At 38.0% G+C, this 20,361-nt stretch overlaps 1 protein-coding gene across 1 annotated transcript in view; it reads right to left on the reverse strand.

Moving 5' to 3' along the window:
* PDE5A (phosphodiesterase 5A) overlaps window positions 1–20,361 on the reverse strand; it is a 137,798-nt gene that overhangs the window by 111,595 nt on the left and 5,842 nt on the right. Inside the window, exon 2 of the mRNA XM_029234643.1 lies at window positions 8,003–8,591. Within this exon, the coding sequence (XP_029090476.1) occupies window positions 8,003–8,587 (585 nt within the window). The 5' untranslated portion in view covers window positions 8,588–8,591. The remainder of the gene's footprint in view (window positions 1–8,002; window positions 8,592–20,361) is intronic.

The raw sequence follows: 20,361 nt of genomic DNA on the forward strand, positions 1-20,361 counted from the left end.
TGTGAAGAAACAGGAAATTGAAACCCACAGTGAAGAAAAAAAGCAGTCAATAGAAAATGACCCCAAGATGATTCAGATGTTGGAATTAACAAACAGGGACCTCAAAGCAGCTATTATAAATGTATTTAAGGACTGAAGAGAAAATATGGTAATAATGAACAGATGGAAATCTCTGCAGAAAGAAAAAGTATTTTTAAAAAGCCAAATGTAAATTCTAGAACTGAAAAGTACAAAGTCTAAAACCAAGAGTTCACTGATGGATTTAACAGCAGATTGGAAACAATGGAAGCGTCAATGAACCTGAAGACAGATGACAGAAAGTATCCAATCCAAAGGACTGAGAGGACAAAAAAAAAAAAAACCTGTAAAAAGTTAACAGAGCCTCAGTGTTCTGTGGGACAACATCAAATAGTCTAACATATATACAACTGGAGTCCAAAGAGAAGAGAATGGAGCAGAAAAAATATTTAAACACATGACCAAAAATTTCCCAAAGTTAGTGAAAACCTTAAATATATACACAGTGTGAAAATGATATATATTATGAAACATATAAGGTGAAAAATGAAGCCGAGCAGACTTCTCATAAGAAAAGTGAAAACCAGAAAAATGTGGGAGAACTTTTTAAGTGTTAAAAGAAAACTACTATTAACTGAGAATCGTCTAGACAGTGAAAATATCTTTCAAGATTACAGGCAAAATAAAGCCATTTTCAGATAAACAAAATCAGAGAATTCGTCACCACCAGACCAGTACTAAAGAAATGTTAATGAGAGTTCTTCAGCTTGAAGAGAAAGATAAGAGATTCTACAGAAGGAGTAAAAGAGCTTGGAACATGGCTTAAGCACATGCACAAATATATGAAGAATAAGGAAATGAATCCACAAAGATATTGCTATGATTTATGTCAATGAGTGTACTGCCTATGTTTTCCTCTAGGAGTTTTATAGTATCTGGTCTTACATTTAGGTCTTTAATCTATTTTGAGTTTATTTTTGTGTATGGTCTTAGAAAATGTTCTAATTTCATTCTTTTACATGTAGCTGTTCAGTTTTCCCAGCACCACTTATTGAAGAGGCTGTCTTTTATCCATTGTACATTCTTGCCTCTTTTGTCAGAGATTTGTTATGTGTGTGTGTGTGTGTGTGTGTGTGTGTGTGTGTGTGTGTGTGTGTGTGTGTGTTATGGAATATTACTCAGCCATAAAAAAGAATGAAATAATGTCATTTGCAGCAACATGGATGGACCTACAGATTACCACACTACGTGAAGTAAGCCAGACATAGAAAGACAAATATTATATGATATCACTTATGTGTGGAATCTAAAAAAGAAAAAAAAAAGACATAAATGAACTTATTTACAAGACAGAAACAGTCCCTCAGACATAGAAAACAAACTTATGGAAAGGGGAGGGTAATAAATTAGGAGTTTGGGATTAACATATACACATTACTATATATAAAACAGATAATCAACAAGGACCTGCTGTGTAGCACAGGGAACTATATTCAATATTTTCTAATAACCTATAAGAGAAAATAATCTAGAAAGAACATATATATATATTACATATATAATATATATAATATTATATTATATATATTAAGAAAAGAGGAAGAAAAAATATACCTTGAGGTGTTAGATTGAAGTTGGAGGTAAGAATTCATTGTTTATCTTATAGTGAGTAGTTACATATAGGAATAAATAAAATATAAGTGTCTGTGTATATATTTTTTTCTAGCTCTGTCTGCTGATAAACTAGTAGCAGTGAGCACACCTACTGCCTAGATCCTGGTTTCTCAATACCATCCCCTCCACTGAAAGGAACCAGGGCTCCTTGGGAAAAAGAATGATCATAGGGCTAGGGCAGGGAAAGTAAAAGATGAGTCTGGAACATCTTGTTAAGCAGTTAAAACTTTCAGCTCCCCTAGAAAGCAAGAAAATGCCAAGAGTGATGGGGACATATCAAAAAGACATAGGAGCCGGTAAATCTGATATAATCTGAGAATTTGAATAAATAAAGATAGTAACAGAGCATAACTCATTAAACAAAATAAAAATGTCCATAATGATAGAAATAAATAAATAATGAATGAATAAAGAAGGCAAAGCTCTTCTTTACATTGGAATGCGACTAATATATATATAAGGTATTATGAAGTTGGAAAATCAGTGGATGACAAAACTGGTAAAGGTACTGATGAGGAATAGAATATCTACACAATATCAAAATATCTCCTCTTAAGATACTTAATTACAATGGGAAAATTATAACTTTTTAGTGAAAAAACCTAGTGGATACCGCTTTAACCAAGTTATCAAATTTAACATCATTAATACTGGGGTAGAGTAACATCATATGCTACCTGGTAACATATGCTAAGAAGGTCTGTGGTATAATAAAAAATATACTGGTCTAGCATAGAGCTCCTCAAACCCTTGGAATTTCCTGAGTGATAGGAGATTCTTTTTATATTCATAACAAACCCCTTACAACCATACCTGAGTTCATGCTAATGAGAAGACCCACGGGGGTGTGGGGGGGCGGGGGGGGATGGTCTCAAATAGCTTCAGGATGGGGGCTGGCTGCCAAGTGATTAGAGGATTAGAACTTTCAGCCCCACCACTGACTTCTGGATAGGAGAGAGGGGGCTGAAGCTTGAGTCCAATCACCAGTGGCCATGATTTAATCAACCGTGCCATCAGATCTGAGGGAACTTTTGGGTTGGTGGAGATAACTGTGTGCTGGGGTGGTGGTGCACCTCTCCCTTCCCCGGCCCCCGCCGAGAGGTCATGGAAGTTTTGTGTCCCCCGCCTGCCTTGCTCCTTGCCCTATGCACCTCTTCTATTTGGCTATTTCTGAATTGCATCCTCTATAATAAAACTCTAATTTTAAATAGTGCTTTAGTGTTTTCCTGAGTTCTGAGTCATTTTAGGACATTATTAAACCGGAGCAGGGAACCCCGGAATTTGTAGTCAGCCAGACATAAGTGTGGCTAGCCTGGGTATCCTATTTAGGGCTGGTATCTGAAGTGGGGACGGCACTGTGGGACTGAGTCCTTAACCTGTGGGGTCTGCATGAACTCCAGGAGCTAGTGTCAGAATTGAGCTGGATTGTAGGACACCCCAGCTGGTGTAGGAGAAGTAAAGAATTGATTGCTGTTTGTAAAACCAAACTAGGTCTCAAGATCAACATCTGTCGTATTCCTGCCAAAACTGCCTGACTTGAATCAATTCAAGAAAAACATTCTACAAGATAACTGGCCTGTATTCTTCCAAACTACATGTAAAGAAAGATAAAGAAACACTGAGAAACTATTCCAGATTTAATGGAGACCAAAGAGATAGGACAAGTATGTGCAATATGTAATCCTGAATTACAGCCTTGATCAGAGTGAAAAGAATAACTATAAAGGACATTCATGGAACAACTGACCAAATTTGACTACGGAATGTTTGATAATAGTACAGTATCATAAAATTTCCAGATTTTGATAAATGTATCACAGTTGTGTAAGAGAATATTCTTGTTATAAACTATACACTGAAATATTTAGTAAAAATGTCTCCAAATGGTTCAGAAAAAAATAATCTGCATATATTACTTATATGTATTATATATAGGAAAAGAATAAAGCAAATGGGGCAAAATATAAACGATTGGAGAATCTGGGTAAAGCGTATACACAAGTTTCTGATGCTGGTCTTGCAACTTTTCTTTAAGCTTGAAATGGTATAAAAATAAAAATAACAGGAAACAAAAAGGAAATAATACAGTAGACTTGCCAAATTATATGCACTGGTTTTCTTCCACAAAGTGGAATACCTAGAGATTATTAGAACATTGAACAAAGATATAGCAGTTCCCAAACTGTGTTCCCTGGGGCACAATTACACCATGACAAAATTATCAAATTTAATAATTTATCAAAACTAAAGAATTTATCAAAATTAGAACAGTTGCTATTGTTATCTCTTTCCTCTGAAATTCATTTTGGAAATAATTTTATTCACCAGAAATTCACTTGAGCAGCAAGTGAGACCTGCAGGATGAGAGATGGTGAAGATTTATTTACCTGGAAAAGGACTGAAAAGGAAGGAATGAAGTGCGAGTGGGAGGAGTAGCGGCTCCACGGTGAAGGCCACATGAGTGACAATGTGACCCTTCCCTAAGATCCTCCAAGTTTTCTCCCTAGCAATCAGAGTATCCATGGAGAGGCTGTCCCATGGAAACAGGAGAAGAGCCCAGGTTTTGCATTCCAGTTGACTTAGGAAAAAGAGGGCTGTGTAGACAATAGAAATCCTCTGACATAGGAAATCTTGCGGAGTCTTAAGGCTTCCATAAGACGTGGAACCAGGGGTTCAGGCAATCTGTGATGGTTAATTTTATGTGTCAACTTGACTAGGCTAAGGGATACCCAAATAGCTGATAAAACATTACTTCCAGGTGTGCCTGTGAGGATGTCTCCAGAAGAGATGAACATTTGAATCAGTAGAATGAGTAAAGAAGATCTTCATCAATGCCAGTGGGCATCAGCCAATCCCTTGAGTACCTGAATAGAACAAAAAAGGCAGAGGAAGGACAAATTTGCTCTCTAAGATATCCATCTTCTCTTGCCCTCCTGCTGTCCATCAGAGCTCCTGGTTCTAAAGCTTTTGGCCTCAGACACAGACCAGAGTTACACTCTTGGCCCCCCTCATTCTTAGGCCTTCAGACTCTGAATTACACCATCAACTTTCCTGATTCTCCAGCGTGCAGATGGCAGGCAGACTGTGGAACTTCTAGGCCTCCATATCCAAGTGGCTAATTCCTAGAGTACATCACTTCTTATTTATCTCTATTTATCCCACTGGCTCTGTTTCTCTGAAGAACACTGACTAATACACAATCCAATCTAGATACTGGATGATACCTAGTTTTTATGTATGAGGACAATGCCAACACATTTATACAGTTGCTCTGATTATTATGTGTTAATATTTTATTATTATGAAATGCTCTGCCATATTCGAGAAAGTTGCGTGAATGATGGGCTGATGAAGGAGGAGATGATGTGTGACTGAACATCACTGGTATTTGTGATCTAATTGAGACTCACTGGTCTAAGGTGTTGATCTTGTCTTATATTTTAAAATATGAATGTGTTATTTTATTAGTAATAAAACAGTTGAATCTCCAAGTTTATATCATTCTGTTACAAAGTTTTAAAAAGTGAATCAAATGTTGACCATTTCTTACAATTAATCTATCTAGGAGACTATTATTTCACTCTGAGCTTCAATCTGAGCACTACTCTATTTCGTGGCCACTTCTTGGTTTTCTACTGCTACATCATAACTTTTAAGTGTTCTATGGTCACATAAGCTAAAGAAATGTGTCATTTTTACAGACACATATTTAAAGAAGTAGGACTCAGAAAACATAGAATATACTTTGATATTCTGATTATTTTCACAAAAGGCTATGAGACAGTATTTTGACTATTCAAGCTATGAGTGAGCTAAGTAATGAATTAGCCACTAGCCAACTGACTTCCACTGTTAATACCAATGTAAATTATGTCACAGATCAATCCCACAACTTCTAATGAAATTCCTGGGACAGGAATAACTTCTGCAAGGCCTCTATAAACACAGATCAAGGGTGTCAAGGGTGAAGCAGCAACATGAGAAATCCACAGGCTAAGAGGCTTCACCCTGGGGTCACTGCAAATCAAGGGCACTGGGCCTATTTCAGATGGCAGTACAAGAATTAAATTATTACTAACTGCAAGACAAAAACTACACCATCAAAACTCTAAAGATGGTAAACAGATTAAATAAATTGTATATAAATGAAGAAATCCTCAGGGCTGGAGAAACTTAGGATCATGCAGACAAATGGAGGCTTTCTCAGCAAAGCTGAAGCATATTTATGGTCCTACTGTACTTGGGACTATAGTGCCATTGAAAAGCGGAAACCCAGCTGTCACCTAAGACAGGAAGGGAATTCTGCAAACTTGGCAGCGATTCTGCAGCTGTGTCCTTAATACCCCTCTTGGAGTTTGCCATGGTGTGATGTTACTCACAGAGCTCAAAGAGGTCATGGAGATAGCTCCGTGAAGAATCAAAATGGAAAAGACTGCTGGTATAGAGTGGATTCTGACACCTATCTCAGGATCTAATCTATCCGAACTATCACATCTCTCCCCAGATCGCTGCCCTCAGTATTCCCCACCAGTTACTATTATTTATTCAACCAACTTCAAAACCCGAGTCTTCTCCAACTCCTCTCTTCTCCTCACTTCCATCTCCTATTAGCTGCCAAGTCTAGCAGATTCAGCTTCTTCATCGTTAATCCATTCCCTCCTTTTGGTCCTGAAGGCCAGTGCCCTGGTTCAGGTCCTTACTTCCTCAGACTATTAAAATAACCTATCCTCCCAGTTTCCAGTATTTTTCCCCAATTCCTTTTATGACCACCATATTATTCATCTTTCTAAATCACAGTCTGGGGCTTCCCTGGTGGCGCAGTGGTTGAGAGTCCGCCTGCCGTTGCAGGGGACACGGGTTCGTGCCCCGGTCCGGGAGGATCCCACATGCCGCGGAGCAGCTGGGCCCGTGAGCCACGGCCGCTGAGCCTGCGCGTCCGGAGCCTGTGCTCCGCAACGGGAGAGGCCACAACAGTGAGAGGCCCGCGTACCGCAAAAAAATAAAAATAAAATAAATCACAGTCTGAATCATGCCGGTTCCCCTTTCAAACCATCTTCAGTTATTCCTCATAGCTCTGAATCAAACATATACTCCTCAGCTTGGCATTCAAGACCCCAGTAATCTCCAGCAGCTCCTCAACATCTATACTATCACCCACACATTTCCATACGAGCACCACATGGTCCAACTTCCTGTCTTTTCTGCAAACTTCTCTTTACATCTAGATCTCACTATGCACACAACTCAATCTACTCCAATCTCACCCATCTTCCAGGGTCCACATCAATCACTGCTTCCTCAAAGAAACCTCTCTCCGTCTCCCCAATTACATGTGATCTCCTGCTTCCCTGAACCTAACACATTTTCCCTGGATCTATTATGACCTGCTTTCCATTCTACTTATTTATCTCATCTACTATAACTTTCTCCCAATCACTATTTATTAAGACTTATCTATGTTCCAGGCACTGTCTTAGGCATCAGGAATACAGGGGTGACTAAAACATCTATGACCCCTCAAATTACACAGAGGAGCCTCAAGCTAGTATTACTATGGAAACTTCATAGTGTACCACGTGATAAGTAGCTAGAACATAATTCATAAACATAGTAAGTATCATTCAATTAAGATGCTTTGTTTAAAACCTCTATTTCTAAAAATAAAAGATTAATTTTAACTGGGAAACTTCAAGAATCATATAGTGTAATCTTTAAGTCCATAACTGAAGTAAAAGTGGAATAAATATCAAATCTTTCCATCGAAATACTGTAGGGCAAAAATTTTTTGAAGCTATCCGCAAATTTATTTGTTTAATAAAACAAATGAAAGAGTGGAAAGAAAGAAAATCAGACTTTGCTGTCAATGGGAGTTCAAATGAATGAATATGATTAACTGAATGAATGAATTTAAAAAGACTATGGGTTTGGTTTTCTGATGGCTTTTGGAACTATCATTTTAGAATATTAGTAAATTCTCAGAAGTTCACATGGAGATAACATACATAGGGGATATGTAGAGTGATCAGGTAAAAAGATGAAAGAATACAACTATGAGATGACCTATGTTAAATTATCATTAAGGAGAAAAACAGGACAAGAATTCTCTCGGGCCTCTATCCTTGACCCAGACATTAGCGAAGAAACTCTGACATTTAGAAGATGGGAAAGTTCTTGCCATATATTCCCATTTTAAATAAGTACACACATTATTACATCTCAGTGTCAAATATCCCCACGATTCACAGTAGTTGTCCAATGCCCCAACTGTGTTCCACCCCTCACCCCGCCTCTGTTCCAACAGTTTATTTACCTCATATGCATCTTTGATGTTCAAGGGCTCACCAAGAGCTGCCACGTGTCCCACGATGCCTTTATTCCACTCTAAGCGGATACAATTATTTGAAGCTTCTTCCAGTGTTGAACCTTCTGCAACGTCAAAGAGGCGGCTAATAAGAAACTTGTCGTTGGCGCTGTCCTCACAGACGAGGAACAGGGAATAGCGGTCAGCGGAGATGAGGCCATGGATATGCAAGAAAATTTTGTGACATAAGGCTGTGACATCCAAGTGGCTAGAAATATCTTTCACTAATTCCAAGAGTCTCGAGCACTGGTCCCCTTCATCATTATCAAACCGTGGCGGGGTTAGAGGCATCTGTTCCTTCTTTTCTGAGTCAGAGAGGAAGCTCACAGTTCCCTCAGAATCCTTGACAACGATGGGTCTAAGAGGTCGATCAAATTCGGAGGCAGAGATCTTCCTGGTTGGTGTTCCAGGGACACTGCTCTCTGCACGGGGACTCTGCTCCGAGGGGCAAGAGCAAGACTCCACGTGGCCTCTGATGCCTTCCTTGCACACAGGGATGGTGTGAACTCTCTCAGCAAACCATGCATTGACCATTTCTCTGCAGAAAAGAACATGTAGACACAGTAAATACTTAAGGAAGAACACCCCTCCTTAAATATTGCTACCCCTGAAAGCTTCTAAAAATCCTCTCATGGTAAACTGAGGCAGTACTGGTTCAATCTGTCATAGAAAATAAAAACAAGATGGTTTATTTAAGACAGTTTTATTCTGAAAATCTGTAGAGGACAGTTGCTTCAATGAACACTTTGATAAAGCCTGACTCCTATATACATGTATTTTCAGATATCTGATTTACCACACATCAAGTGTCAAGTCTATTCCTCTCAAAATCAATTTGTATTAAAGTAAAAGACACTAAATTTAACAATAGTCTTAGGAAAACATAGATATGGAAATTAATTTGGTATTTAAAACACACATCTTGTTCCGAAGTTAAATATTTTTTAAAATTTATCTGAATTTGGCTAGCTAATATGCTTAATTTTAGATAATTGTTATCTATATTGCTACATATACATTAGATTTAGAAAGGGAAATGAAAAATATAAACAATTTGATCTGGTATGTAGTAAAAATATTGTAGATTTTCATTAATATCATCCTGATAATGTTTGTTCAGATAATGGTAAAAATGATCTCTTCTTCTAGATTATCTATTCCTTGTATAAAGGAGGAAAACAAAAAAGTAAGCATAACTAGTATAAAAAATTCAGCCCGAGAAAACTTAAATTATTTATGTTGTTAATGTGCCATCCCATGAAGAAACCTGTCTGAGATAAAGCCTTCACAGTGGGTGATTTTTTAAAACAAATATACCGGATCATATATATCCAAATGACTGTTGTTCAACTGAAATAATTCCTCTTGGGCAGCTGTAATCTTATGCCAACTGATGGTGCCATTACTTTAGACGTTTTTGAAACTCTTCTTTTGAAACTAACTTCTAAAAAATTTCATAAGCCATATAGGAATATTAGTTTTATCTGAAAGTTAGATCTTCTTTTTCACTGAGCCTTCCTCTCAAAACAAGCAAATAAAACCGCAAAAAACCTAGAGTAATGGCTAACTTCATATATAGCTTATGCATTAGACTTGACTTTTTCCAAAACTCAAATTTACTTTCAAAAGACAAAAACTTGCTACCACTGAGGATATTTAAAAGAACTGGCCTATAAGAGCAATGCAATCTCCACTCTACAATGACTTACTGATTATTTTCACCAAAGAGCTGGGATAAACAAGTCTGACAGTGTACTATTTTGGACAGTGTAGGGATACAGACACTTAAAAGTTTTTTAAAAAGCACTGCAGTAAGTATATTGTACACATCTCCGGTGTATACCTCTAGCACAGAGTCGTTTAAAATATAATTGCCTAATGTTTTATAAATGCATGCCATGGCTTGAGACAAAACTTCCAGTGATGAGAACATACATTGATATTAAAATAATGCTGTATCTCAAAAACTTCGATAGAAATGAGGGGAACACACTTTGGGAAATGCTTACATAACCTCCAAAATCACAGTAGTAGTGCCAAAGACACTGATGTCAGACGTGCATGTGAAAAATGTACAGGAAGCATTTGAATAAACTGTTTTGTAAAATGTAAGACAGGAAAAAAGTGATACATTTAAATTAACATATCATGTTATTTAAAAATATGTACATGCAACTTAAATTCTCAAATCAATATAAAAAGAGGCATTTTAACTACTTCAGTTACAAACCTGAAACACAGCCTCCTCTTATTTCTTACCTTCTCATTGGAAAATGGTGATCAACTTTTTAATCCAACCACCTACTTGACAGCTCCATGTGAATGTCTAAACAGACAACTTCACATGGTGAAATCAGAATTCCTAATGCCCCATCCTTCATCTTGTACCAGCCTCGCTCCCTGCCAGGTTTCTTCGTATTAGTAAGTAGCACCATCATCTCCCTAGCTATTCAACCAAACATCTAGGAATTATTCTGGATTTCTGTTTCCTTCAACTCTCTCTTCTAATCCAGCAGCCAAGTCCTGTCACCTTGACTTCTAAAACCCTGTAGTCCAATCTGCTCATTTCTATCTCTTGTACCACTTCCCTGGTCCAAACCCCACAATCTCTCACCTCGGACTGCGGCCACTGCCCCTTAACTGGTCTCTCCGATATTATACTAGCCTCCCTTCAATCCACTCTCCACACAGTAGCCAGAGTCATCTTCGAACAAAGTAAACCTTAACATCTTAACTACCCTACTTGGCTTCTCACTGAATTGAGAATAAAACTCAAACTCTTTCAATCCCTTACCATAGTCCCTCTCACCCATGCCTCCCTGACGTTCCTTAAGCATGTCAGACTGCTCCCAGTCTGGAAAGCTCTCCTCACCTGCACCTGGTTGATCACAGCTTCCTCATCTCCTGTGCAGACAGGTCTTCCCTGATCACTCCACCTCAGGTGGTGCCGACACGTTATGTTCTCCCCCCACACTATCTGAATTCTTACTATCATCTATTCTTCTGGTTTATTAATCTGTTGGTTTATTGCCTCCTCCGATGAGATGTAAATTTCATACTTGTCTGTCTTCTTCACGACTGCATTCCTGTACTTAGAAAACGCCTGTCACATACTGAGTCCTTGATAAATATTTGAGTGAAGTGAATGAATAAATAAATGACGACTCCTAAATCACCTGCATTAAAAGGGACAACAGTCTTTTGAAAATGTGAATGCTGATATATTTGTTACAGAAAATCAACATTGTGTTTTAGCTATTAATGTTCATCACCCCTTGGATGTAAGCCTCATAACTGACCATGGCTAATTTACCCTCATATATCCTGTAGGGCCTAATATATGTCTTAAACAGAGCCAGTGTCCAAAAATTCTTTGTTAGGTGTTTTGTATTATTATATTTAATAGTCTCACAAGTGTTGTATTTCTAGATATTCTCTTGGAGAGATTAACTCAGTATTAAATGACACAGGAACAGTAGACCTGGTATATTCAGTGATTCAATCAACAATTTTTATTAATCACCAGTCATGGGGGAAAGGGTTTTCTCATGACCACATTATTGATTATCTGAGTCCCTGTAGATATATCCCTGTGTATGGAAAACATATGTTATCATAACATCAAAACAATCACTTATAAACCAACCGTAAATAAAATTAAATCATCTCTCACACCTCTCTCCCTTCAGGCATCCCTTGACGTTTTGCAGTGCATGACCTATGTGGCTGTGTGAAGTGGGCCGTCCTTCCTAAGACTAATATCTATCATTTCCTGTTGATGGTTTTTTAATACTTCAATCTCTGCAAATACAAATCACCTGCAGACTGAAATTTAAACTCTTATGTAAGATACAGAATTTCTAGAAGTAAACCAAAGTGATGTTGGAGAACTATTCTAATATTACATAAAGCCACTGATAATTAAGGGTTAAGCTCAATAAAAAAACTGTTAACAATCAAAAAATTAAAAAACAGCAAGGATCATGACATAACAAATACCTGAAAAAAGAATTCTATTCAAATAACTGCATTCTAGATTAAGAAGGGCTGCTGGAAGAACTGATGACATCTTCAAATATTAATTTTAAAAACCTATATTTGGGGAAAAAGACTCTATGATCCTGCTGCAAATGTCAAATAAGAAGTAAAGATATTGGTTTATGGCATAGTCTTGCCAGAAAATTGTGTATTTTACAAATTAGCTTGGAGTTTTCATTATAATCTAAATTTTACTAAGTCCAAAATAAGGTAAATTTACTTTCATAACCTGTGGTTCTAATTTTCAAGATAAAGTTCCAATCAAAACCTTTTCAGTGATATTTTTCGCTTTTAACTGGATTCACTTTTAAGTGTCTTTTTTCTCTAGAATGGATTATTCTCAGGAAGGTCCTTGAGAGTGTCACTAACTAGGCTGGGCACCAGGGATACAGGAGTGAGCAAGCCCAGACCTCTCCTTCCTAAACTGAAGCTTATATTGTGTCCAGGAGTTAATTTATACACATACTGTATTCGCTGTCATATGAAGTTATACGTAACTGCATGTGAATGAAGAAAGATGGAAAGATGAACATGTCAAATACGAGGGTAAATATACCAGATGAGATTCAAGAAACCTGGCTGGTAGCTCTGACTGGAGCAAATCACCTCTATGGCCTGAGACAGGATCTCTATTTTCCCTTCTTTCTCTTCCTTGAGTCTATGAGATTTTGAAAAGTATTTACATTAGTGATACTGAAAGGAAAAAAAGCACCATTTTATTTCAACCTGGTGAGGCAGGCACTAACAATCCTACTTTCTCAATTATGCAGCTAAATTAAATGGCTGAACCACACACATTCTGCTAGCTGGCAGCAAAATCAGGAATCAAATCTAGGTCTCCTATTCCCAGTCTTACAGCCTGTAAGACTATAAAAGTTCCCAGAACACCAATGTTTGTCATGAAGACACTTCATAATGTCTAGCTGCATCTGAAAGAATCAAAAATCAAATTTAAACACACAAGGCATAGAGAGAATAAAATCACTTATAATACACATTCTCTAACTTAATTCTTTCCATCCAGATCGTAAAAGGATGGCACACTAAACCACTGAGGTAAAAACACTGCCCCAAGGGACTCAGAGAACAAATGTTCTTAAGGATTGTGTCCTGAAAAAAATCTAACTGAAACCAATGCCTATGTTTCTCTGAAAACAGGTCATGGTTTATAAACCTAAAATGATGCACTGAAAAGAATGTATAATAAATGTGTTCAAGAGAAGAGTAATTCTCAGGGCTGCTAGATTTAGCAAATAAAAATACTGGATACCCAGTTAAAACTGAGTTTCAGATAAACAATGAATAATTTTTTAATATAAGTAGAATCTAAAATTCAAATTGTACGGGGTGTCCTGTATTTTAGCTGGCCACACTAGTCGTTCGATATTCTGTTTTTCCCAACTGAAATTATTGGCAGATAGACAACAAAGAAAAGGTAGGTTCTGTGGAGCACACTAATGAGCTCCAGGCTATTAAACCACTAATACTAATTTTATCATTTAAGGAGCACAAAGGATCCTGTGTACCACATTGTGATCCTGTGTTTGATAACTGAACCTTTTGAAAGCTCTTGGATTAATAATTTGTGGCATAAAATTCTTCCTTAAATCAAGCCTTTTCATTTTACTGTCCAAACCATACCATATATATATATTTTTTTTTTTTTTTTTTTTTGCGGTACGCCGGCCTCTCACTGTTGTGGCCTCTCCCGTTGCGGCTCCGGACGCGCAGGCTCAGCGGCCATGGCTCACGGGCCCAGCCGCTCCGCGGCATGTGGGATCTTCCCGGACCGGGACGCGAACCCGTGTCCCCTGCATCGGCAGGCGGACTCCCAACCACTGCGCCACCAGGGAAGCCCATACCATATATTTAATAGAGAAAAAAACAAACTGCTATCTACTTATAAAACGGAGGTTGACTAATTGCTAAAAATTCTTGGGACTTACAAAGCACCCCAAGAAGTTGTGTTTTTCAGCCATAAATCCAAAATTCCAATCATTATTCTAGCATTTGCTGCCAATGGGATTTGTGACCAGTGGCAAACAATTTTCTTCTTCTGAGTTTCAATTTCATCCTCTACATAATACGGGAAATACTGCCTGTTCTACCTTCTTCATGAAGTGCAAGGTGCTGACTGTCTTCAGCACAGTATAAAGTCAAGAATACCAAACTGGCCATCAGGAAACAACTCTAGTTCCAACTATAAGAATACACAGATGTGAGGCTGAACCAATCACAACTTCTCTGGAGGCCGTTTTCTCCAGAGTACAAGTCCTTCATTATAAAAATGGTCAGCTGTATGAACAGGTCATGAAGACTCCCACAACTTCTTATGTTATCAATAGGCCAGTAGGTGATGATTATTAGTTTGGTCAACTCCTGTCATCTCCTTTTGCCCCTCAGCTTCCCCATTTTCAAACAGGGGAAAGACTTCTTACTGCTTCACTCACCACATGTCTGAGGCAAGTTATAAAATGCATGTGGGGCTTCCCTGGTTGTGCAGTGGTTAAAGAGTCCGCCTGCCAATGCAGGGGACAAGGATTTGAGCCCTGGTCCAGGAAGATCCCACATGCCACGGAGCAACTAAGCACGTGCGCCACAACTACTGAGCCTGTGCTCTAGAGCCTGCAAGCCACAACTACTGAGCCTGTGCGCCACAACTACCAAAGCCCACGTGCCTAGAGCCTGTGCTCCGCAACAAGAGAAGCCACCGCAATGGGAAGCCCGCACACCGCAATGAAAAGTAGCCCCTGCTCGACTCGACTAGAGAAAAGCCCACAAGCAGCAACGAAGACCCAACACAGCCAAAAATAAATAAATAAATAAAATTTTTAAAAAAGGCAAAGAAAATGCATGTGGAAGCATTTCAAAATCTCTTCCATATTTTTAAGATGTTGCTATCTCCTAGACCCTTAGTACTCATTCCAATGGAGACGTAGGGCTGGGGTAAAGAGCAATGGCTGTTCATTTCCTCATAAAGCTCAGCCAAGAGAATCAGAGGAAGTGAGGGGGAAAGAGGTCGTGTTCCAGGTGGTATGGGTCCACAGGCCGAGTGGGTCTAATAGCGTTTGGAAATAGGCTGGCTACATGCATCCTGAGCATTCAAAGTCCTTGTGCAAAGCAGATACTGCAGATTGTCATTTATTATAGAATCCCACTAAGTTCTCCCCCTAAATAGAAGAGTTACATCATAACTCTCCATAAGTTACATCCTAGCTATTTGAGCAGAAAGAATGAAATGCATGCAAGTTCCACAAAGGTATTTTACCCTCTGCTCCAAGCGCTAATAACTTAGAGACTCTGCTTTCATGTATAAGCAAGTCCTTGTTAACTGTCCTGCAATCACAAGCAGAGTGGCCCTCTTGAAGTCTTTGAGTTGATTTAACTTTTACAAGGCTGTTAATGAAAAACAATAGGCCCTGGACCCTTGAAATAAAGCCACAGCCAAGGGAAATACAATAAAAATTAATGCTGAGAATTTATAATCGATGACAAGATCCTGATGTTTAACATCCCATCCAAATCATTCCTTCTCTCCTCACCAAAATCTGTTTTATTATCCTCCAGTCATTTATTTCCTTCCATATTTTATTACACAAAAAATTGCTTACCTCAAAAATGAGATGTATTATATATCTTTTTAAAATGGGTAAATTCAATTTAGTTTTGTTTTTAAACTTTTACAATATGTCTTAAAATAACTAGAGAAACCCTGGAGGGTACCAGAATCAATGCTGGGAGTTATTGCTCTCAGGTAACACGCACGTGAAAACCATCTGTGGTTTCAAACTTGTGGGTATCACAGCTGCTGCTCAGCGCTCACTAAGGAACCCTTTCCCATACTGAGCAAGTAACGAACCCAAAAGATTGATATTAATTAGACACCAGGAAATAAAGCCAAGATAAAAACTTGTCATGAGTTTACCATAAATGTGACTTGGATTTTAAATCTCAACTCTTTTAAAACAATGAATCCAATCAGAAGTTTACTGTCTTAATATTCTACTTTACTGAAGACTCTTGCAGCTCAAACTGTCCATGCAATGATGATTTAATATAAAAATCAGTGTCACGAGGAATAACATTTAACACATTTTGATTTCATGAGGCTTCTTTATAGCACTGACAGCACTGCATTCTCCAAGACAGTGCTTCAATGTGGGTAGAGCACACTACGAAACTACATGAGTGCATGCACTCAAAAGGCCAGGCGGCCAGGTCCTAGCAGCTCCTGCAGGAAAAGGCTGAGCTCGACATTTCCATTGTCAGACATTTGGGGTCTTTAGACCAGGGTCTTTAGCCTCTTCCTGAGTTAAATTCCTCATGACATTAAATCTACGAGTCTTTGCATTGCTTCCATTAACAGTGATACTGAACTTCAGTAGAAAATGGTGGGTAAGGGCCCTAGGTGGGACAGACTTAGGCTTCAGCTCCGGAGCTGCTTCTAAGATAAGACCTCAGGTGCATTATTTACTCTCTCTATAAGATGGAGATAATGGCATTAACCCTCACAGGCTTCTTAAGAAAATTAAGGGAAATCATGCCTATACAGTGATAGCATAGAGTCTGGCACACAGTGTTTAATATGTGATAGTTACTGTTTTTAAGTTAATTGAACATTGTTTTTTTGGCCGTGCCACATGGACTGCAAAGTCCTTAGTTCCTAGACTGGGGATTGAACCTGGGTCCTTGGCAGTGAAAGCACTGAGTTCTAAACACTGGGCCACCAGGGAATTCCCAAGCTAATCGAACATTAACTGGAATATATTTTCAAAAGCAATTAATGTTTTTGTAAAAATAAAAAGAATTTATTCATGGGTTTCTACAGAATAATGATGTTAGCCATTATTTCTTTTTAAGCTCCTAGTTTAAAAGCACTAATTTCTCTATAGAAACACTTGTGCAAAAAAAAAATTGTTTTAATGTTGGTATTTTCTCAAATTAGAATTGAAAAAACATAGACTCCCTAGACCAATAACCACACTTACATATAACAAATTTTCTGAGTAACACATAAAGATTAAGAGCTGAACATGTAGTTGAGAAAAATCACTTTCTATTACTACTCAGAACTTAATTTTTAAAAATAAGTCATAGAATTTGGGGGACAATTTTTTCAAAATATCATAGATATAATAAAACTGTTTGACAACAAATGTGATATACAACTAATTATCTATAATAAAAACCATAGCAATATTTCATAATAACCATAATTCTAAACTGGAAAATGATTTTAATACTTGATAAAACAATGCTTCAACACTCTGCTACAAGAGATCTAGGGATTAAAGCTGATCCATTTTAGTTCCTACCCAAGGGGGCTTACTTCGGGGAATTCTGTAAGTAGGTTGATGCCTGGGTCTCAAGGAGGTTACCCAGGAACAGTAACATTTGGGGAGATTTACAGAGTGCCTCAAACAAAACAGAGGAAAAAGTTGCAAGCCCTGAATGACCCACAAAACACAATGCATGATCGTGTTTTTTAAAGTCTCCTATTAAAACTTCACCCCTTTCTCTTTCTCTCCAGTGCTTTTTTCATCATTCATATGAATTAACCACTAAAACCAGAATTACAAAGAGTGTGTTAGTTTCCTGTCTAAAAAGAGACGGTTGATAATTTATATGGAAATGTGCTTTATCTGTAGGAAAAACATAAAAATAACTCACATAAAATATAATGTTAGATATTTCTCCTGCTCTTGGATCCTTATTTTACACAGTTCTAGCTGCGTTGTTTGTAAAATTTGACCTAGATCCACCACTCATACTTGGAAAATACTTAAAGGAAACTATTCAATCTAAGAAGTTGATACTCTGCTCCTCTGGTGAGAATCAAGAATGCTTAGAGCTGAAAGAGATTTTTAAACTCATTTATGAATTTCTCTGCCTTGATTTCTCACCCCCTCCTACCTCCCATTTTAAAGCCAAGATTTATTAACCTGGGCCAGTCACAAAGCTTGGGACACAGTCAGGAGGTCTGGACTCCCATTCCAATTCCCTTTCCAGTGCCTTACACAATCCACAAAAGGTTCTGTTTAAACCATTAACAAAAATTCTTCTAAAAAATGAGAAGGACACAAAGTCTATTAAATCCCTGTTCTGTTGTTCTAATCCCCACTTATCAGAACAAGGGGATGACTCTCAAAGTTTGCAATTATAATTAAGGTACTGATGATTCTCAAGGTAAAATAAATAGTAAACTACTGAAAATCACTCTATGAAAGATAAGGAAATATGTATTAGTTCCTTTAAATTTCTTAAGAACCCTAGAAGTAAATGCTATTATTCCCATTTCACAGAGAAAGCAAATAAAGTACCTAAAGGTCATACTTTTAAGAAAGAGGTAGTTCTGGGGTTGAAGCTTAAATCTGTCCTATCTGGGGCCCTTAACCACCATAAATTGAAGTAAATTTTAAAGAGCTCAGAACAGTGGCTCCCAACCAAGTAGTGGTGCCAGCTTTTGGGGGCATTTGGAAGTGTGTGTCACAATAGTCAGGTGCTCCTGACATGTAGTGTCTGGGGCCCAGGGATGTTAAACATCCTGCAATACGCTGAACAGTTTCTCACAACAACAAAAAGTATCACTACCAAATGCCAAACAGCATCCCCTTTAAGAAGCAATGGTTTACTATAATGGAAAAGAATATGAAAAAGATTAATCACTTTGCTGTAAACCTGAAACTAACACAACATTGTAAATCAACTATACTTCAATTTAAAAAAAAAAGAAAAAAAGCAACAGTTTAGAAGAATAAAAGATTAACCTACTATAACAGTGTATCAAATGAAACAGGGGCTATCTGGGACACCTCCAAGTGATTCCTCCAATAATCTCTACTCTGATGTTACAGTGAGTAGTTCCCTTGCTTCTGGCATGGATTAGAAACAAATGCTGTCTAAAGTTATTTAATGTTCCCAAGTTTTCTCCAGCTATGAAAACATCTGAGAAGCTTACTGGGACCAAATATAAATAAAATGCAGAACTGCTTCACATGGTTTTACATTCAAATCTGACCAAGAGTTGGAAGAGAAATGTTTTGTAATTTTCCATGCATTCACAATCACATGTATGGAAAATGTTCCTTAAAGGAAAACTTACTTGCATCTGAAAGAAAACCTAATAACCAAAATCTATGCTGTAAATATGTAAACCGATTTGTTTAGCAGCTTAGAGATGGGAAAGATTGGACTAGATTGGCATGGCCCAATATGAGGTATGAGAAGCCCTGAGAGTCCAGAGCAATTATGTTTTGAAGATCTGTAGTTTGTCTATGGAAATGCTTCAATTTTGCGTTTTCACACTAATGACAATTAAAACCAAAAAAAAAGTAAAAGATGTATACTTTAAATTACTGGGATGACCACCTTATAATCAAATACTATCCTGCAATTTTAGCAGTCAAGTTTATATTTGTATTTACAATCACACTGCCGCCCAATGGTTCTGGGATAAAGAGAAAAGAAAAGAGGTAGATTTAATATGTAAATGTACTTTCAAGCCAAATAAAAACCAAAAGCTGGTGTATCGTGCTATAGGACTAAAAGTTTCATGATTGTTATGAGAGACCCAGTGGGAGAAATGAATCATCACAAGGCAACTGTAGCAAAGGCAAGCTGACCTTACCAGACCCCCCTGCATCCCAATCAGGGCCACATTCACTCTACAAGTATGAATGTTGTCAATTTGCATTTGGCTAGAGTTTTATCATTTTATTCATAATTAACTTATACATTTATTTTGGTATTACAGATGCATAAATGCTGTGATTAAATTATACCTACTCTTAAGAATTCCTCATTTAACTCACATTAAAATGAGAGAAAGTCAATACTAGGTATGGCAGATATCTGGAACTTCTGGATGCACTCACATCACTTTCTTTGGGGAATTCCCCTCCCCCCCCACTGACATATCACACTATGCGTTACCTGCCCCAACAAAGTAGTGAGAGAACCCTATTCTTCCCGACACAATGACTGGCCCAGAGCAGGCAAGTGATGCAAGCAAGGCCAAATAATTTTGAGAGGGCTGATATGGATAAGAAGGTACTTTTCAAACATGAGAAATTTAAGACCCACATAAACTTGCCAAGAAGAAACTTTTCCAGCTCACGAAGAAAGTCTACCGGAGAATAAAGCCAATGCAGCATAGGGCCAAAAGGACAGATGGAGGGAGGAAGGGTGGGAGGGAGGGAGGAAGGGTGGGAGGGAGGGAGGGAGGGAAGGAAGGAAGGAAGGAAGGAAGGAAGGAAGGAAGGAAGGAAGGA

The sequence above is a fragment of the Monodon monoceros genome, unplaced genomic scaffold, assembly GCF_005190385.1.
Source record: "Monodon monoceros isolate NGI ecotype Baffin Bay Population unplaced genomic scaffold, NGI_Narwhal_1 Super_Scaffold_20, whole genome shotgun sequence".
Taxonomy (NCBI): Eukaryota; Metazoa; Chordata; class Mammalia; order Artiodactyla; family Monodontidae; genus Monodon; species Monodon monoceros.